This window comes from Oncorhynchus nerka, linkage group LG20 (assembly GCF_034236695.1).
Source record: "Oncorhynchus nerka isolate Pitt River linkage group LG20, Oner_Uvic_2.0, whole genome shotgun sequence".
Taxonomy (NCBI): domain Eukaryota; kingdom Metazoa; phylum Chordata; class Actinopteri; order Salmoniformes; family Salmonidae; genus Oncorhynchus; species Oncorhynchus nerka.
The window spans coordinates 81,443,097-81,465,492 of record NC_088415.1 but is presented as its reverse complement, the minus strand read 5'-3'; the positions used below and the strand labels follow the sequence as shown (position 1 = coordinate 81,465,492).

The window sequence follows — 22,396 nt, the reverse complement described above, 5'->3', positions numbered from 1 at the left end:
AGGTTTGTTCAGTTCAAAGCTGCATCTCAAAACGGCTTCCGAGGAGATCATGTCCTCTCCTTCATCCGTTCTGATCTGAAACTACAGAGCAGGTGAAAGCAATATTGTGCCTGCCTCTATTATAATATAAGAATATGCTTTGGTAATTCTTTATCATACAGTCCTTTACACTTTATTTACTCGGTCTAAGTTAGAAATGACACTTTAAGAAAAGAGATGAACCTACATAACTAACCTTTCAACAAGACTAACCTTTACAAATAAAGGTTTCAATAAAGGCTAACAGAGGGTGACCTTTGTTACCACATTTCCTAACCATCAGGTAAATACCAAGCCAAACAGTACTGTAAAATAAAGCCGATAGCGTGACTACGGAAATGCCAGCCAGTTTAGTTTGCCAGCTCCCATCTGCTCTCCCCACTTCTTTTTTAAAGCGACTGTCAAAACAACAAAAGAAAAACATGTCCGATGTGAGGTAGATTTGGGCTCAGAGCGTCAGGGACATGAGACCTGTGAAACGCTGCCGTTGTCTTATTCAGACGAGTGTGTGCGAGTCTCCTCTTTGATCCACTGGCAGATGGAACTGGCAGTTCGCTAGTCGCTATAGTAACGTGCTAACGGCCCCAGAGCCGGGTCTCGCCCCCTGCATCGGCTCCAGACTTATTGCTTCTGATTTTTTTTTTATTATTATGGCGCTATCAATTAACTGTTGTGGCACCGAAGGACAGATTGAGGGAGCATATTTTGGGTCATTTCAGTATCGTCCTACCAAAAGAGGATTCTTTGAACACGTTCAGTGTGTAGGCCTCAGTGCTGATAGCATATGCCATTTCTGCACATCTGGCTGTATAGTATTTACACCTGCAGTGAGAAAGATAGCAATTAAGTTTAAATCAACAGTTTGACTTAGCTGTATTAGGAAAAGAGAGTAGGTTCAAGATTATGGTTAAGAAGAGGTAGGATATGACAGTTGGCCTAAGGACAACCAAAGTTTCTCTGCACTATACTTCCCTAGTAGAGACGTATAGTAATTACATGGCATACATTGCTTGTCTACTCTGCTGAAGAGCACCATTCAAAGCAATCTCCATAAACATTTCCCCAACGAAAATGGGTAAAAAAAAAAATCAAATAAACTCTGTCGCTCTAGTCTCAAGTCACAAATCTCGTTTTGATTTGGGGGAGCTAAAATGATGTCTGGGGCCTTTCGTTCCGTGTGTCTCTTCATTACGTTGTTGATTGTGTGCAGGGTGGTGGGTACTTAGAAAGGCAATCCTGTTCACTAATGGTCTGCAAAGTTATCAGTTGCGGCTTAGTGAAGCTTAAAGCAGCTTCACTGGGTTGTAATAGCCAAAGAACTTGTCTTCCATTCAGACTGTCTTAATCCCTTCTGCAGGGCTTTCTCACACAATGACAGATTCATGGAAAGAGAGAGGAAACAGGAGAAAAAAGAGAAAATTGCAATCAGGAGCCAGATTAAAATAAATTCAAATGACACGGAAATGCCCTTGACGTTGGACCTCGATGCCTCGAGTGGGGCTCATGTGATTTAGCATTAACCACCTCGCGGACCTGCTCTCCCCAGCAAACACATTTAAATCATAATTATTTTGAATCATAAAAGCTATGGTAAGTAGTGCTTCTTCGTTCAAATGGCATCATTAGCCCCCTCTTTTCAAGCGGCTGGAATTGACAGGCTGTGTTTCCTGTTCGATGTCTCCAAGCTTGAGCCTCTTTGATTTGAAAAAGAATGACTCGATGTCAGAGGTTGTTTCGTGAGCCAATGCTAACTAGCGTTAGTGCAATGACTGGAAGTCTATGGTAACTAGGTCGACCGAGAGTCGTCTGTTTTGTTGACCAATTTGACCAAACGTGTATTTTTCCATTTATAGACACATCCTATGTGTTAATCAAATCAACTGTATTCACTGAGCTTGTGTGATGCTTTAAGCACATTGTTTCATGATATAATTAAGACACACAAATGACTAGAGGGAGTCTGACCGCAATTGATTTGATTGTGCCGGGCCGGGCTGAGAATTGTTGCCTGATGTCTCCTCCCTGCTGCAGCGACCACCACAGAATTTCAACAGTGTTTATCGCGCTGTCCGTGTTGCTGAAGCTGCAATGTAATTACAGCCATTTCTAACTGAAAAGTTCTGTTACCGAAATACCCCATTTGTTTAGGAAAAACATTACATATTCCCTCAACCCTTGCTCTCTTTATGTGACACATGTACGCATCGCATGCACATGACCAATCGAGCCTGACCTATACCATATCATAATCACATCAATAAATACGTTATAACCAACTCTGAACACGTGATAGCAAAATGGATGCAGAGGATGTGACAAATAAACTTGAAACGGGGGAATGTTTGTTTACTGGTTGCTCAGGAGGTAAAGCGGTAGTCGATTTGTGGAATACATTTTACTCGTTGTGACAAAATACTGGAGATCAAGGTAAGAAGCTCTGCGTGCATATTATGTTTGACAAACAGTTACTGTTAGATTACAATATAATTATTCTGACCGTTTGGAACAATGCAAACATTAAAAAAATTATAAGCATACCAGAGAGTCTGTTGTAACGTTTAATTTTTTAAATTTTTGGAAAAGCAAAGACTATAAACAGTCACATTCGTGAATGCAATTTCCGAAACAGAACAGTTTATTTATTGTTTACTCTAATTATTCAAAAGTTGCATTGTTATTTTATTTTTTCTCCTTTTGAATTTGACCTTTTTCTCTCCCCAATTTCGTGGTATCCAATTGTTTTAGTAGCTACTATCTTGTCTCATCGCTACAACTCCCGTACGGGCTCGGGAGAGACGAAAGTTGAAAGTCATGCGTCCTCCGATACACAACCCAACCAGGGCGCACTGCTTCTTAACACAGCGCGCATCCAACCCGGAAGCCAGCCGCACCAATGTGTCGGAGGAAACACTGTGCACCTGGCAACCTTGTTTAGCGCGCACTGCGCCCGGCCCGCCACAGGAGTCGCTGGTGCGCGATGAGACAAGGATATCCCTACCGGCCAAACTTTCCCTAACCCGGACGACGCTAGGCCTATTGTGCGCCGCCCCACGGACCTCCCGGTCGCGGCCGGTTACGACAGAGCCTGGGCGCAAACCCAGAGTCTGTCACAGCTGGCGCTGCAGTACAGCGCCCTTAACCACTGCGCCACCCGGGAGGCCATTGTTATTTTATTTTAAATAAAATGCTTGATTGCATTTGAAATTATGATTGACTTGTATGCTCTGTAATGACATTAATGAATGAATGATTGAAATCAAATCAAACTTTATTTGTCACGAGCCGAAAACAACAAGTGTAGACTTTACCGTGAAATGCTTACTTACAAGCTCTTAACCAACAGTGCAGTTCAAGAAGAGTTAAGAAAATATTTACCAAGTAGATTAAATAAAAAATTAGAAGAAAAAGTAACACATTAAGAATAACAATAACAATAACGAGGATATACACAGGGGGCACCGGTACCGAAGTCAGTGTGCGGGGTTACAGGTTAGTTGAGGTAATTTGTACATGTAGGTGGGGGTGAAGTGAATATGCATAGATAATAAACACCGAGTAATAGCAGTGTACAAAAGGGAGGGGGGGTCAATGTAAATTGTCCGGTGGTGATTTTATTAATTGTTCAGCAGTCTTATGGCTTGGGGGTAGAAGCTGTTGAAGAGCCTTTTGGTCCTAGACTTGGCGCTCTGTGCGGTAGCAGAGAAAACAGTCTATAACTTGGGTGACTGGAGTCTCTGACAATTTTATGGGCTTATCTCTGACACTGCCTATTATATAGATCATGGATGTCAGGAAGCTTGGCCCCAGTGATGTACTGGGACATTCACACTACCCTCTGTAGTGCCTTACAGTCAGATGCCGAGCAGTTGCCATACCAGGCGGTGATGCAACTGGTCAGGATGCTTTCGATGGTGCAGCTGTATAACCTCTTGAGGATCTGGGGATGCCACATTTTTCAGTCTCCTGAGGGGGAAAAAGTTTTGTCTTCACGACACTCTTGGTATGTTTGGACCATGATAGTTAGTTGGTGATGTGGACACCAAGGAACTTTCTGTCTGTAAGATATCAGTTTGTCCTCTGACAAATCAACTGTAACTTTCGGTGTTCCTCAAGGCTCCATTTTAGGACCACTATTGTTTTCACTATATATTTTACCTCTTGGTGATGTCATTCGGAAACATAATGTTAACTGTCACTGCTATGCAGACGACACACAGCTGTACATTTAGATAAAACATGGTGAAGCCCCAAAATTGCCCTCCATGGAAGCCTCTGTTTCAGACATAAGGAAGTGGATAGCGGCAAAATGTTCTACTTTTAAACTTGGACAAAACAGAGATGCTAGTTCTAGATCCCAAGAAACAAAGAGATATTCTGTTGAATCTGACAATTAATCTTGATGGTTGTACAGTTGATCTTGATGGTTGTACACTCAAATAAAACTGTGAAGGACCTCTGCGTTACTCTCGACCCTGATCTCTCTTTTGATGAACATATCAATACTATACCAAGGAAAAGTTTTTCCATCTACGTAACATTGCAAAAATCAAAAAGTTTCTGTTAAAAAATGATACATAAAAATGTATCCATGCTTTTGTCACTTCTAGGTTAGACTATTGCAATGCTCTACTTTCTGGCTACCCTGGTAAAGCACTAAATAAACTTCAGTTAGTGCTAAACACTGCTGCTAGAATCTTGACTAGAACCAAAACATTTGATCATATTACTCCAGTGCTAGCCTTTCTACACTGGCTTCCTGTTAAGGCAAGGGCTGATTTCAAGGTTTTACTGCTAACCTATCTTTCCGATTTGGTCCTGCCGTACATACCTACACGTACACTATGGTCACAAGACGCAGGCCTCCTTATTGTCCCTAGAATTTCTAAGCAAACAGCTGGACGCAGGTCTTTCTCCTATAGAGCTCCATTTTTTGGAATGGTCTGCCTACCCATGTGAGAGGCACACTCGGTCTCAACCTTTAAGTCTTTACTGAAGACTCGTCTCTTCAGTAGGTCCTATGATTGAGTGTAGTCTGGCCCAGGAGTGTGAAGGTGTACAGAAAGGCACTGGAGCATCGAACCGCCCTTGCTGTCTCTGCCTGACCGGTTACCCTCTCTACACTGGGATTCTCTGCCTCTAACCCCATTACAGGGGCTGAGTCAATGACTTACTGGTGCTCTTCCATGCCATCCCTAGGAGGGGTGCATCACTTGAGTGGGTTGAGTCACTGACGTGATCTTCCTGTCCGGGTTGGCGCCCCCCCTTGGGTTGTGTTGTGGGGGAGATCTTTGTGGGCTATACTCGGCCTTGTCTCAGGATGGTAAGTTGGTGGTTGAAGATATCCTTCTAGTGGTGTGGGGGCTGTGCTTTGGCAAAGTGGGTGGGTATCCTGCCTGTTTGGCCCTGTCTGGGGGTATCGTCGGACGGGGCAACAGTGTCTCCCAACCCCTCCTGTCTCAGCCTTCAGTATTTATGCTGCAATAGTTTATGTGTAGGGGGGCTAGTGTCAGTCTGTTATATCTGGAGTATTTCTCCTGTCTTATCCGGTGCCCTGTGTGAATTTAAGTATGCTCTCTCTAATTCTTTCTTTCTGTTTCTCAGACCTGAGCCCTAAGGCCATTCCTCAGGACTACCTGGCCTGATGACTCCTTGCAGTCCCCAGTCCACCTGGTCGTGCTGCTGCTCCAGTTTCAACTGTTCTGCCTGCGGCTATGGAACTCTGACCTGTTCACCTGACGTGGTACCTGTACCAGACCTGCTGTTTTCAACTCTCTAGAGACAGCAGGAGAGGTAGAAATACTCTGAATGATCGGCTATGAAAAGCCAATTGACATTTACTCTTGAGGTGCTGACCTGTTGCACCCTCTACAACCACTGCGATTATTATTATTTGACATCTATGAACATTTGAACATCTTGGCCATGTTCTGTTATAATCTCCACCCGGCACAGCCAGAATAGGACAGGCCACCCCTCATAGCCTTGCTTCCTCTCTAGGTTTCTTCCTAGGTTCTGGCCTTTCTAGGGAGTTTCTGTACAGCACTTTGTGACATCAGCTGATGTAAGAAGGGCTTTATAAATACATTTGATTGATTGAACTTGAAACTCTTGACCCGCTCCTCTAAAGCCCCGTCGATGTTAATGGGGCCTGTTCAGCCTGCCTTTTCCTGTAGTCTGTAGAAATATAGGCCTAAGTAAGTTATGTTATTAAGACTTAACAGGATGCCTACAGCTTGATGGTGGTTATACAAGGCTGTTATATTAAGCTCACAAATGATAACAACATGACTTATTATTATAATGATGATCATAATAATTTTAATAATTACAATAAGAAGGAGATAGGAGATTATTATACATTTTATTTTTCAGACAATTTGGAACCGTGTAAACAACACTAAATAAATTATAAGTAATAACAAAGAGGCTGTTCTAACAAAAACATTGTAAAGCCTTTATTACAGCATTGCCAAGATTAAAAACTGTTTATCCGACATGTTGTGGTTACGTGAGGCTTGGTGCTCACAGAATCAGTAGGCTATCGAACAGAAGCAGGATCTGTCCTATTTCTGTAGATATACAGAATATAGATGATTTATAAAGCCAGGCATATTTAACAGTTAGGCTATTGATTATAGGCCTAATTGAGTTGGGGTTTCCTCTCTCCTCATTCATCTTAGACAACTAATTCAAGGGCTGTTTCCTTGTTTCCTACCTCCGCTGCTGCCTCCGTTCTCAACACCAATATGGTGGTTCATTATTATGCACATAGCAACATGGTCTAGGAAAAGGCGCCAATTCAACAGTGCTGCGGACAACGACCACTATCCAACGTGGGAAAAAGCGTTGTTCTTACCATAATATAACCATATACTGTACAATTAAAGTAGCACATGTCTTAGCGTGATGGTCTGTGCCATCCCCATGGCCTCCACAATGGATCAGTCCACTCAGACAGGCGCGAATCAGACAGGTGTCTTGTACACCCTGAACAATTTTTGCCACTGCCCGACTCATGAAATCTCAGTCGACCAACAGCCTATCGACCAGTCAACTAAATGGGGTCATCCCTAATGGTAACAGCTAGCATGCGCTAATGCTAGTTAGCAACCGAGATAAAGCTAGTTAGCAACTTCCTTCAAACTGCACGAAGACACCCCAATGGTAATGCTCAGGGAAATGGCTGAAACATGATATGAAACATACATAGGGCCCTTTTCAATCAAATCCAATATGCAGGGGTTTCTGGGATATTGAAAACCGCTGCATTCTTTGTGTGCTCTGTGATAGAATGTCTGAATCCAAGAGAAACTCCCTCCCCTCCCTTTATTTTACAGTACAAAATATTGTTATTCTGGTATGGTGTCCATATTAGGACAGCCTCAGAGTTTCAAGGAGTTGGAATGAACACAGGACAGTATATAAGAGTCTATAATGACCTTGCCAGCAGGCACCCACTGTCAGCTGGGTGTCGATTGATGAGGGATGGATGGGCCAATCGTCTGTCACCAGGTAGGGTTCGTAGGTCACGCCATCCACAAAGAGCGTCACGGCAGGAAACTCCACGTTGATCACGTAGTAGTGCCACTCCTTATCACAGATCTGTAAGACATGATGTTAGCATTGAGTTAAACCCACCAAGGAGTTGTGTAGATCTAGTTGGTATTTAAGCACATTGATAATCACCTTCCCACATACTCATACTGTAACAAACAAACCCATGTGGATGATATTTCTTAAATTAACTATTTATTTATGGTTATCATAAAGCCCAAACCCAACAATGTATGTTTGGAAGTCTCCCTCCCAATCTCAGTAATGAAAAACACATTAAACTTAATTCAAATTCATCCCGCTTCTCTCTTGTTAATTTGTTCTCAGGATAATTAATGAAGTTTAACTGTAAGGAGTCGCTCATTAGGGGACATGGATTTACGAGCGCTGAGTCAGGGGACCATCACACAACTTTTTCATTAAGCCCAAAACACTAACTTATTCCAAAACCTCCCTGGGGGAAGAACCAAAGCCTGTCAAATCCAGCCCAGCAGTCAGTCAAGCACCAGCCAATCGAAAGGAAATTGACCCAGCTCAGCTCTTATAATAATAGTGTTATGTTCCCCCCCTGGCAAGTGTCTAGTGTTGAGATACTTCCAGGGAGAAGTTGGCCCCACGCTCTGATCTTAAATCAGCTTCAAACTCCCCAACTGTGAGTTGTAACTATCAGGGGGTACACTGCGAAACTGACCTTGGATTAGACGTTTGAGGGGCAATTGCGGCGTACATGGTTGAGATCTATTGTGGAGGGAGATAGCTGTCAAATAGTAGTACTGCAGCACTGTGGATGATTGGATAGAATCCCCCACGCACAGAGCTAGAATCAGCTTTCAACTCCCAATTCAATTCCAAACTGGCTTTAGATCAGAAGTTGAGGGAAACTTCATTCTATTAAATCAACTATATGGAGGGAGATAACTGTCAAACAGTGTGTTTGTAGATGTCTCCAGAGTGCTCTGAAGGGTTTATCATTCAAGTAATGCAATCTCATGCTGCTGATTTACCAGTGAGCCTTGAACAACCTCTCTAGTCGGCGCACAAGGCAGTCAGGCATGGCTAACTCCTTCCCTGATGCCTCGCACACCCAGGAAGCCTTTCATGCTCACAAACATGAGGCATCATTTAAAATGTTGTTTTCTTTCATCAGTGTGAGTAAGACCGCATTAGGTCGCTCGCTGTCGGTAAATACGCGGCCCACGCTGTGGTAAACACCGATACGCGGCCCACGCTGTGGTAAACACCGATACGCGGCCCACGCTGTGGTAAACACCGATACGCGGCCCACGCTGTGGTAAACACTGATACGCGGCCCACGCTGTGGTAAACACCGATACGCGGCCCACGCTGTGGTAAACACCGATACGCGGCCCACGCTGTGGTAAACACTAATACGCGGCCCACGCTGTGGTAAACACTGATACGCGGCCCACGCAGTGGTAAACACCGATACGCGGCCCACGCAGTGGTAAACACCGATACGCGGCCCACGCAGTGGTAAACACCGATACGCGGCCCACGCTGTGGTAAACACTGATACGCCCACGCAGTGGTAAACACCGATACGCGCCCACGCAGTGGTAAACACCGATACGCGGCCCACGCTGTGGTAAACACCGATACGCGCCCACGCTGTGGTAAACACTGATACGCGGCCCACGCAGTGGTAAACACCGATACGCGCCCACGCAGTGGTAAACACCGATACGCGGCCCACGCTGCGGTAAACACCGATACGCGCCCACGCAGTGGTAAACACCGATACGCGGCCCACGCAGTGGTAAACACCGATACGCGGCCCACGCAGTGGTAAACACAGATACGCGGCCCACGCTGTGGTAAACACCGATACGCGGCCCACGCTGTGGTAAACACCGATACGCGGCCCACGCTGTGGTAAACACCGATACGCGGCCCACGCAGTGGTAAACACCGATCACGCGGCCCACGCTGTGGTAAACACCGATACGCGGCCCACGCTGTGGTAAACAACGATACGCGGCCCACGCTGTGGTAAACACCGATACGCGGCCCACGCTGTGGTAAACACCGATACGCGGCCCACGCAGTGGTAAACACTGATACGCGGCCCACGCTGTGGTAAACACCGATACGCGGCCCACGCTGTGGTAAACACCGATACGCGGCCCACGCAGTGGTAAACACCGATACGCGGCCCACGCAGTGGTAAACACCGATACGCGGCCCACGCTGGGGTAAACACCGATACGCGGCCCACGCAGTGGTAAACACCGATACGCGGCCCACGCAGTGGTAAACACCGATACGCGGCCCACGCAGTGGTAAACACTGATACGCGGCCCACGCTGTGGTAAACACCGATACGCGGCCCACGCTGTGGTAAACACCGATACGCGGCCCACGCTGTGGTAAACACCGATACGCGGCCCACGCAGTGGTAAACACTGATACGCGGCCCACGCTGTGGTAAACACCGATACGCGGCCCACGCTGTGGTAAACACCGATACGCGGCCCACGCTGTGGTAAACACCGATACGCGGCCCACGCTGTGGTAAACACCGATACGCGGCCCACGCTGTGGTAAACACCGATACGCGGCCCACGCAGTGGTAAACACTGATACGCGGCCCACGCTGTGGTAAACACCGATACGCGGCCCACGCTGTGGTAAACACCGATACGCGGCCCACGCTGTGGTAAACACTGATACGCGGCCCACGCTGTGGTAAACACTGATACGCGGCCCACGCAGTGGTAAACACTGATACGCGGTTCATGCAGGCATAGATGTGAATATATATATATACTGTGTATACCTATACAAAAGGCACTTGTAGTCACCCACACATAAACATTCACATCCCTATGTGTGCACGGATGCATGCAGGCACACACACACACAGGTGTCGCTGTCACGCTGTGGAGAGTAAAATGAGACCTCCTGTAACTGACTGATGTCTCCTGGGAACAACCACTCTCAGTAGCTTCTCTCCCTTCTCTCTGACTATTCTCTCCAGGGAGATACTACGGCACTCTTCACGGCACAGACCCTCCTCTGATCCCCTCTCTGGGTACTACCGTCTCTCTATGGGACAGGTTGACTAACTAAGCATTTTGCACCAGGTGAAACATTTTCCAGTCATAAAACACCAAACAGAAAGCTAAAGCAAAATCATGTAACAGTATTAATTTAAAATGCTCCTTGAAATGTCTTAACCATCCTCTTTGCCCTTACTGTTTACTTTTTGTTCTGGTCTCTATGGTTAATATCATCTGGGAAACACAGGTGTACATTTTTTCACCTGGAGAAAAACAGCAAATCTGTCCCTATGTGTCACAGTGATCTCAGATAGGCTGGATTACATGTAATGATGGTGGTGGTTGTTATTTGAATGACTATGAGCATGTTGAATTACAGATCATACTTTTGATAACTCTATAAGCTTAAATGTCGTGTAAGTTAGACTTATGTCCACAAATGTGCCTATTATATGACACTTGAAGTCAGAAGTTTACATACACCTTAGACAAATACATTTACTTAGTTTTTCACAATTTCTGACATTTAATCCTAGTAAAAATGTCCTGTTTTAGGTCAGTTAGGATCACCACTTTATTTGAAGAATGTGAAATGTCAGAATAATAATAGAGTGAATGATTTATTTCAGCTTTTATTTCTTTCATCACATTCCCAGTGGGTCCGAAGTTTACATACATTCAATTAGGATTTGGTAGCATTGCCTTTAAATTGTTTAACTTGGGTTAAACTTTTCGGGTAGCCTTCCACAAGCTTCCCACAATAAGTTGGGTGAATTTTGGCCCATTCCTATTGACAGAGCTGGTGTAACTGAGTCAGGTTTGTAGGCCTTCTTGCTTTGCAGAGGTGGGACCAAGTCATTGTTTTACAAGTTACAAGTCTTAGCACTCAAGTCCCAAGTCAAGTCCCAAGTCAAGACAGGCAAGTCCGAGTCAACTCTCAAGTCAAGACCGTGAAGTATCAAGTCAAGTCTCAAGTCCTAAACTTTGAGTTTGTGTTCTTCACCAAATGTAATACCATTTCATATTTTTAATAAGAGTAATAGTTAGTATATTACATTTACGCAAATCATGAATGCTTTTAAAAATATCTATATATTTATTACTTTCCAAATAAACTGTATATTTCCATGGAAATACATGGGTAGCCATGAGAACGCTTGGGCAGGGTATCAAGTCAGGCCGAGTCAAAAGGCTCAAGTCCAAGTCGTCATGAGGCATTGGTGTTAAAGTCAAAGTCGAGTTGCAAGTCATCATATTTGTAACTTGATTCTGACTCGAGTCCAAGTCATGTGACTTGAGTCCACACCTCTGGGGCTTTGTGATGGCCACTCCAATACCTTGACTTTGTTGTCCTTAAGCCGTTTTGCCACAACTTTGGAAGTATGCTTGGGGTCATTGTCCATTTGGAAGACCCATTTGCGACCAAGCTTTAACTTCCTGACTTGAGACATGTCTTGAGATTTTGAGTTATTTCAGTATATCCACATCATTTTCCTTCCTCATGTTGCCATCTATTTTGTGAAGTGCACCAGTCCCTCCTGCAGCAAAGCACCCCCACAACATGATGCTGCCACCCCCGTGCTTCACGGTTGGGATGGTGTTCTTCGGCTTCCAAGCCGCCCCCTTTTTCCTCCAAACATAACGATGGTCATTATGGCCAAACAGTTCTATTTTTGTTTCATCAGACCAGAGGACATTTCTCCAAAAAGTATGATCTTCCCATGTGCAGTTGCAAACCGTAGTCTGGTTTTTTTAATGGCAGTTTTGGAGCAGTGACTTCTTCCTTGCCGGGCGGCCTTTCAGGTTTGTCGATATAGGACTCGTTTTACTGTGGATATAGATACTTTTGTACCTGTTTCCTCCAGCATCTTCACAAGGTCCTTTGCTGTTGTTCTGGGATTGATTTGCACTTTTCGCACCAAAGTATGTTAATCTCTAGGAGACTGAACACGTCTCCTTCCTGAGCGGTATGACGGCTGCGTGGTCACATGGTGTTTATACTCGCGTACTATTGTTTGTACAGATGAACGTGGTACCTTCAGGCGTTTGGAAATTGCTCCCAAGGATGAACCAGACTTATGGAGGTCTACAATATTTCTGATTTATTTTTTATTTTCCCATGATGTCAAGCAAAGAGGCACTGAGTTTGAAGGTAGGCCTTGAAATACATCCACAGGTACACCTTTGATTGACTCAAATGATGTCAATTGGCCTATCAGAAGCTTCTAAAGCAATGACATCATTTTCTGGAATTTTCCAAGCTGTTTAAAGGCACAGTCAACTTAGTGTATGTAAACTTCTGACCCACTGGAATTGTGATACAGTGAATTATAAGTGAAATAATCTGTCTGTAAACAATTACTTGTGTCATGCACAAAGTAGATGTCCTAACCAACTTGCCAAAACTATAGTTTGTAAACAAGAAATGTGTGGAGTGGTTGAAAAATGAGTTTTAATGACTCCAACCTAAGTCTATGTAAACTTCCGACTTCAACTGTAAATAGTTTATTATTGGTGAATGCCATAATCTAGTTATTTTCTAGATACTCCTCCTTATTAGCTGAAATCATATTTTTTCAAAGCCATTTTAGCTGTGGCGCTAGCCATTTGGTCCGAACCTAGCATTGAATCATGGGTATTTTTTGAGCTATCCAGACGTTTCCTCCCTCCGAGGCTCGTGTTGCTAGGCACACCCCCTGCACTTGCCCGGGCAGGACCCAGCTAAAGCCAGTTTGGGAAACCTACTAGCAAACGTATGTGCTATGAAACTAAATAAATACTGCACTCTGACATACAAAACGTATTTGCTAGATTCATGATGGTGTTAGACAAAGCAAGGAAAGTGAACTTCAAAAAGTGAAGTAGTTTTATTGGGATTTTCAGCTGTTGTTGGTAAAAGTAATGAATCTGCTAGCTTCTGAAATAATTTATTCATCCTTTAAGCATCTCCTATAGCTCCTATAGCTACACGGATTGAGAACTGTCGTGGAAAATTACATAATTAGTCATGCTATCCTGTGTTTTACTGCTTAAAGAACAGTCTCTTGTTATATGCTAGTGTTTTTTCTAACCTGATACAAGCTTGTCTGTGTGACTTAGTCATAAGACTGGGCGTACAGCTAAGATCCGTTTCGGTGCAACCGCAGCATGTGAGATATCCCGTGGGTTTACTGTCTGCAGGAAGCCAGCTGTGTGGAACCTTGCAGGAAGGAGCACATTATAGTGTGAACAGTGACAAAACGCAGTTATACGGTTGAGCCCTCGTACTATCAACCTCTATCTTAATCTGCACAGACAAAGTCATCACCTTTTAAACTACGTTCCGCCCGTTTCCACACATCTGCTAAACCGTCACGTAGACAAAATAAGTTGTACTTTTTCTATAAAAGCAGAGACCCGACTATGTTTGTTAAGCTTTCAAACCTGAACCATTCTTGGTGATGGTTGATTGCTTCATGTTTGCAAATCTTATAATACAATTGTTGTTTGAAAGAATCTGCAGTCTCTCTTCCTATATAATTATTTCTCTGACAGAACTCAAAGCTAAGATCCTATCAAGCTATAGGACGACAACAAAGAGAGAATATTTAATCACCTCATCACTTTATGTTTGCCATCCATGGTTGACTTTAACTACAACAGAATAAGATGCCACTTTGGTTTAGCTGGTGTTATGTGACAGTGAGGTGTACACACTGTTCATTCTCCATACCTCCTTCACAACATAACTAATGTCCCTAAAGCAGCGATTATGTAGCTGTTACAGAAAGGTGAACGCAGAATTTTCCACCAGCTTACAGTACATGCGCCCTGTAATGAAAAACACATAAGGCATTAATCTTAGCATGACAGGAGGAGGATCAGCAAGTTTAACACACACACATAAAAACAATCTCTGACACACACATACACACAATCAATCTCTCTGCATCTGTCTCATGCATACACACACGTAGATGCAGACAAAGACACACACACACACACACACACACACACACAGCTAGGCACTGTGTAAATATCAACAGAGACATCTGTTTTCTCTCCACCTCTTGATTCACTTTGGTTTCACCGTTAATCTGTCTGTTGTCAGCAGATTTCATCTTGACCTTCAGATCTAACAAAAGACATGAATAAAAACCCAAGAACAGGTTGGAGTGAAAAGCGTGGTCTTCCTCGATACCTTTCAGTTCTTTTGGAGCGATGAGAGAAATGCCTTGCAGGCTACACACTGACATTCCTGTTTTTTCTCGTCAGGCATATACAGTAGGTCTGCACTGTGTTGTGTCCCATTGACTTGCTCACTAGCCACGTAGAGGCACAAGCGTAATGTTCTTCTGAAAACAATTGCAAAATTGTGCTACGCCACTAAAGAGAGTGGACCGTAACAGTGTATCTGTTCGACCCATTCAGCCAATTCTGTTTCTATGACGCACTAGCGGAAAGGGATTCTGGTCCTAAACGACCCACCCACTTCCTTTGAAAGCATTGTACAACCCTGGACTCTGACACAATAGAGGTGGGAGAAGGGGGTGAAATGAGGTGACAGCTCTCCCTCTCCTTTCTCTTCTCCCTGATAAGGAGTGTATGTTATATGTGCTCCAGTACACAGCTACACATCACAGCCTACTGAAGCATGAGATTGGCTGACTGTTGGAAGTGGGCCGATGGTGTCAAATAGAATTCTGGGGTCCCCACTGTCAAGATCTCTTCCGGGCCAGTCAAACAATAAGGTCCTCGCGGAGAGCTGAACATGGTGTAACACTCTCTTAAGGGATTTCCTCTGGTACGAATGATTAAGCGTGTAAATAGTAGTGTAAACTACAAGACTGTCGTGTCAAATGAATAGAGAGTTTAATAGTCCATGTTTCGGTCCCGGGTTATTAGATTTCTGCAGTGGCCCACAGAATGGAATGTGATATAAAACAATGGAGTTTTGAGGCAAAAGAGTTGATGTTAGGTACATCTGAATGTTATTGGATGTGAGGTGATAGTGTACATTTGAATGTTATTGGATGTGAGGCGATAGTGTACATTTGAATGTTATTGGAGGCGATAGTGTACATTTGAATGTTATTGGAGGCGATAGTGTACATTTGAATGTTATTGGAGGCGATAGTGTACATTTGAATGTTATTGGAGGCGATAGTGTACATTTGAATGTTATTGGAGGCGATAGTGTACATTTGAATGTTATTGGAGGCGATAGTGTACATTTGAATGTTATTGGAGGCGATAGTGTACATTTGAATGTTATTGGAGGCGATAGTGTACATTTGAATGTTATTGGAGGCTATAGTGTACATTTGAATGTTATTGGAGGCGATAGTGTACATTTGAATGTTATTGGAGGCGATAGTGTACATTTGAATGTTATTGGAGGCGATAGTGTACATTTGAATGTTATTGGAGGCGATAGTGTACATTTGAATGTTATTGGAGACGATAGTGTACATTTGAATGTTATTGGAGACGATAGTGTACATTTGAATGTTATTGGAGGCGATACTGTACATTTGAATGTTATTGGAGGCGATAGTGTACATTTGAATGTTATTGGAGGTGATAGTGTACATTTGAATGTTATTGGAGGTGATAGTGTACATTTGAATATTATTGGAGGTGATAGTGTACATTTGAATGTTATTGGAGGCGATAGTGTACATTTGAATGTTATTGGAGGCGATAGTGTACATTTGAATGTTATTGGAGGCGATAGTGTACATTTGAATGTTATTGGAGGTGATAGTGTACATTTGAATGTTATTGGAGGTGATAGTGTACATTTTGATCTGGTGGCACTGGGTCTCAAAACACTTGAACAGGACTATACAGTACATTCAGAAAGTATTCAGACCCCTGGACTTTTTCCACATTTTGATATGTTACAGCCTTATTCTGAAATTGATTAAATGTTGTTGTTTTTTATCATCAATCTACACACAGCACCCCATAATGACAAAGTAAAAACAGGTTTTTAGAAATTTTAGAAAAAACTGAAATATATTATTTACGTATGTATTCAGACCCTTTGGTATGAGACTCAAAATTGAGCTCAAGTGCATCCTGTTTCCATTGATCATCCTTGAGATGTTTGTACAATGTGATTGGAGTCCACCTGTGGTAAATTCCATTGATTGGACATGATTTGGAAAGGCACACACCTGTCTATATACCAAAGAATGTCTGCAGTATTAAAGGTCCCCAAGAACACAGTGGCCTCTATCCTTCCTAGATGGAAGAAGTTTGGAACCAGGAAGATTGTTTCTAGAGCTGGATGCCCGGCCAAACTGAGCAATCGGAGGAGAAGGGCCTTGGTCAGGGAGGTGACCAAGAACCCGATGATCACTCTGACAGAGCTCCAGAGTTCCTCTGTGGAGAAACTTTCAGAAGGACAACCATCTCTGCAGCACTCGACCAAATCAGGCCTTTACGGTAGAGCAGCCAGACGGAAGCCACTCCTCAGTAAAAGGCACATGACAGCCTGCCTGTAGTTTGCCAAAAGGCACCTAAAGGACTCTCAGACCATGAGAAACAAGATTCTCTGGTCTAATGAAACCAAGATTGAATATTTGGCCTGAATGCCAATCGTCACAGATAGAGGAAACCTGGCACCATCCCTACGGTGAAGCATGGTGGTGGCAGCATCATGCTGTGGGGATGTTTTTCAGCGGCAGGAACTGGGAGACTAATCAGAATCAAGGGAAAGATGAACGGAGCAAAGTATAGAGAGATCCTTGATGATAACCTGCTCCAGTGTGCTCAGGACCTCAGACTGGGGCAAAGGTTCACCTTCCAACAGGACAACGACCCTAAGCACACAGCCAAGACAACATAGGAGTGGCTTCGGGACAAGTCTCTGAATGTTCTTGAGTGGCCCAGCCAGAACCCAATCGAACATCTCTGGAAAGACCTGGAAATAGCTGTGCAGCGACGCTCCCCATCCAACCTGACAGAGCTTGAGAGGATCTGGAGAGAAGAATGATACAGCTGTGTCAAGCTTGTAGTGTCATACCCAATAAGACTTCAGGCTGTAATCGCTGCCAAAGGTGATTCAAACAAAGTACTGAGTAAAAGGTCTGAATACTTATGTAAATGTGATATTTAATTTAGAATTTTTTGAGTTGCAATTTTTTTTTTTAATCTGCTTTTGCTTGGTCATTTTGGGGTATTGTGTGTAGATTGATGAGGGGGGAAACTATTGAATCATTTTTAGAACAAGACTGTAACGTAACAGAATGTGGAAAGAGTCAAGGGGTCTGAATACTTTCTGAAAGTGTGGTCATATTAGTTTGTAGCCCAAACGGTTTGTACACTACAGACAGAAGTTGGCACATCCACATTACCTGCTTCAGATGTTTTTGTGAGAAGACCTATTTTCAGGATACCTTATAGTTTGACAAACACCACTGTAGCTCTGCCACCTTCCACCGCAGATGCAGAAGGCCGACATAGACGGATGTGTTGTATTGAGACGCAGCCCCAGATATCTGGAGCAGAAATTGACAGATTTTGATGGGGATTATTTTATTATGTTATTTAGATTGACTCTTAAGGATTTAAATGATTCAGGGAGTGTTTCTCTTTTAGCCCCACGGCACGCTAGCCTTCTTTAGATGCACACACACACCCACCAGCTGAACATTGCATTAAAACATAGCATTATCCAGAGAGGGATGGGATTAGCCCTCCAGCCTCCTCTGAGTCCACTGACTATCTACAATTACCAACATAAGGGAGCTGAGTCTGTTGGGTGGAGCTGTCATGGGAAGCATGTTACACTGTCATTTAAAGGAGTAGGATCAAGATCTGTGTAGACTAGAGAGAAGGTTAGACTCTCGTCCATGCATACCAAATGGACCCAGTTCATGTTATGTGATCGTTATGAGCCAAAAGGGGCTTATGGGTAAGCCTCAGTGAAAGTTTGCCAGTGTAGTCTGGAGGCCAGTATCAGCTACTTGTCAATAGCCTGTCAGGAAGAAGAGTCTGTTTTGACAACAAAAAAAGTCTGCAAGAGCATGGTTTATTCTATATGTCCTATACTTTACAGAACAAAAAATATAAATGCAACAATTTCAATGATTTTACTGACTTACAGTTCATATAGGGAAATAAGGCATATAAAATATATAATCCATCGTTGAATAGATCAGCTGATCAACTTAATGACTGACTGATTGTGTAAGACAATCTACAGATCTGTGCATTTTGCTATATCCCTAATAATACAGTAGCCTTCCCCTATGACTGACTGACGGATGTGACTGACTGATGTGACAACCGTTAAGCTAACCAACTAGCTAACACACATGCATGTGTTACTGTATATTCCTGGCCTAACTTTGTAAGAGGCTGTGTGTGTGAGAGAGAGACTGCACTATAGGTGTGTTCCTCCTCCCGTCCCCCTCCCCTCCCTGGGTGCGACCCGCTGTTGTACCCCTGCATTATTAATGCCAGTCCATTACATGGCAGAGCAATGGCACCAAGGTGATTCAGTTCTAGGCTCTTCAGAGGTACAGAGTGATGTATCTCAATACACCATGGAACCATGGCAGCATGAAACACTGTAGGAGGAGGGAGGGAATTTAAAGACGCACATCTTGGTTAATAAAAGAGCTGACTGGAAAATATGACATGTAATTACTTTTGATATATAGGTAGGAGTTTATTTTTGGAGAAAGTGCTAGCAAAAGTGTATACTCAACTTACTTTTGTGGGTTTGGAGACCTGTGCCCCAGCCCCTTTCTGTCCCAAGAGGGCCACTTTTTGGCTTCCTAGAGACCAGAAGTAATAGCGTGCACATCCTAATTGATGTTGGGCGGTGAGAGCTAGGATATCCAGCCAAAGAAATCATTGCCCCACTCCAAACACGTCCTGTTTACTGAATTAAGGACAGTCTGATTTTACAGGCTCTTTGATGAAAGGATTTTTGTTGGAACCTTTGAAATGAAATCTCTCTCTTTTATTTTCTCTCTCATACTCACACGCTCTACCTTTATCTCTCTCTCTCCCCTCCCTCTCTCTGGCAGATGAGTGGAATTTGCTCTGTTAATGTGGCGATAGAGCTGTAGTCTGTATGAATAATTTAGTATTCATGATTATTTCAAGCTTTAAACAGCCCTTTAGGTACATCAGGAATGGGCTTTTATCCCAGAGAAGAGAGGGAGGAAGAGAGAGAAAGAGAGAGTGTCAATAAGTCTGCCAGCTGAATACAGAGAGCTGAGATTCGTCTCATGTTTTTCTCTTTTCTATTCTCTCATTTAGTTGAGTTTACTTGTCACAGAGCTTGGCCAAGGTGACATAAAAATACACATTACTCCGTGGATTTGAGAAAACTAAACAAAGCACACTATATGGCTGGTCCTATAGACTGTTGTAGGTCTCAAAAAATACATAGCCAAAGGTAATTTAGAGAGTGTTGAAAGAAACTGTAGCCACCTATATATTCCCTACAAATCAGCTGGGTTAGACAATCTGGACCCTCTATTTCTAAAATTATCCGCCGAAAATTGTTGTAACCCATATTACTAATCTATTCAACCTCTCTTTCGTATCGTCTGAGATTCCCAAAGATAGAAAAGCTGCTGCGGTCATCCCCCTCTTCAAAGGAGGTGACACTCTAGACCCAAACTGATACAGACCTATATCCATCCTGCCCTACCTTTCTAAAATCTTTGAAAGCCAAGTTAATAAACAGATCACCGACCATTTCGAATCCGACCGTACCTTCTCCACTATGCAATCTGGTTTCAGAGCTGGTCATGGGTGCACCTCAGCCACACTCAAGGTCCTAAACGATATCATAACCACCATCGATAAAAGACAGTACTGTGCAGCAGTCTTCAATGAACTGGCCAAGGCTTTCGACTCTGTCAATCATCGCATTCTTATCAGCAGACTCAACAGCCTTGGATTCTCTAATGACTGCCTCGCCTGGTTCACCAACTACTTCTCAGATAGAGTTCAGTGTGTCAAATCGGAGGGCCTGTTGTCCAGACTACTGGCAGTCTCTATGGGGGTGCCACAGGGTTAAATTCTCGGGCCAAGTCTTTTCTCTGTATATATCAATGATGTCGCTCTTGCTGCTGGTGATTCTCTGATCCACCTCTACACAGACGACACCATTCTGTATACATCTGGCCCTTCTTTGGACACTGTGCTAACAAACCTCCAAACGAGCTTCAACATCATACAACACTCCTTCCGTGGCCTCCAACTGCTTTTAAATGCTAGTTAAACTAAGTGCATGCACTTCAACCGATTGCTGCCCACACCCTCCCACCCGACTAGCATCACTACTCTGGACGGTTCTGACCTAGAATATGTGGACAACTACAAATACCTAGGTGTCTGGTTAGACTGTAAACTCTCCTTCCAGACTCACATTATGCATCTCCAATCCAAAATTAAGTCTAGAATCGGCTTCCTATTTTGCAACAAAGCCTCCTTCACACATGCCGCCAAACATACTCTCATAAAACTGACTATCCTACCGATCCTTGACATCGGCGATGTCATTTACAAAAAAAACAACAACGCTCTACTCAGCAAACCGGATGTAGTCCATCACAGTGCCATCCGTTTTATCACCAAAGCCCCATATACTACCCACCACTGCGACCTGTATGCTCTCGTTGGCTGGCCATCACAACATATCCGTCGCCAAACCCACTGGCTCCAGGTCATCTAAAGTATTTGCTAGGTAAAGCCCCGCCTTATCTCAACTCACTGGTCACCATAGCAACACCCACCTGCACGTGCTCCAGCATATATGCTGCACTGGTCATCCCCAAAGCCAACACTTACTTTGGCTGCCTTTCCATCCAGTTCTCTGCTGCCAATGACTGGAACGAATTGCAAAAATCTCTGAAGCCGGAGTCTTATATCTCCCTCTCTAATTTTAAGCATCAGCTGTCAGAGGAGCTTATCGATCACTGTACCTATACACAGTCAATCGGTAAATAGCACACCCATATTATTACTTACCCTCTTGCTCTTTTGCACCCCAGTATCTCTACTTGCACATCATCATCTGCACATCTATCACTCCAGTATTAATGCTAAATTGTAATTATTTTCGCCTCTAGGGTCTATTTATTGCCTACCACCCTACCCTTCTACATTTGCACATACTGTACATAGATTCTTCTATTTTTCTTTTCTTTTGTGTTATTGACTGTATGTTTGTTTATGTGTAACTCTGTGTTGTTTTTGTCACACTGCTTTGCTTTATCTTGGTCAGGTCGCAGTCGTAAATGAGAACTTGTTCTCAACTGGCCTACCTAGTTAAATAAAGGTGAAATTTAAAAATGTTTAAAAAAACATATATAGTTTTCTTGTGAGTCATAGCACAACTAGAATAGAAATAAAACAAATAGAACACACTGGACATCATACAAAGCAATGCTCAATTGCAATGTGCACAACATCTTCTTCTGGCTCGCCACAATAGAGAGCCACACTTCTAAGTGTCCGTGCCTTACAAATCACTCCATGTGCAACCATGAATCAATTCAATTAAGCAGCCTAGTCCGGATAGGCGCTAAATCACACATCGAATGGAAGTGATTCCCTTCGATCCATTCTCTATCTACACCAAACAGAGCACCGAGCCCAATCAATCTCATCTAAAACAATGGAGCTTAACAGGGTTCTGGTACGAAAGGAGGGGTGTCACCCAGCGTGGTAAATATATATATATATTTTATTTTTATATTTTTTTATATTTATTTTTATTTTATTTAACTAGGCAAGTCAGTTAAGAACTAATTCTTATTTTACAATGA

At 43.4% G+C, this 22,396-nt stretch overlaps 1 protein-coding gene across 1 annotated transcript in view; it reads right to left on the bottom strand.

The window, feature by feature from the left end:
• LOC115101588 (calsyntenin-2-like) overlaps positions 1–22,396 on the bottom strand; it is a 315,037-nt gene that overhangs the window by 32,161 nt on the left and 260,480 nt on the right. The window contains exon 9 of the mRNA XM_065005859.1: positions 7,479–7,641. Coding sequence (XP_064861931.1) covers positions 7,479–7,641 — 163 coding nt within the window. The remainder of the gene's footprint in view (positions 1–7,478; positions 7,642–22,396) is intronic.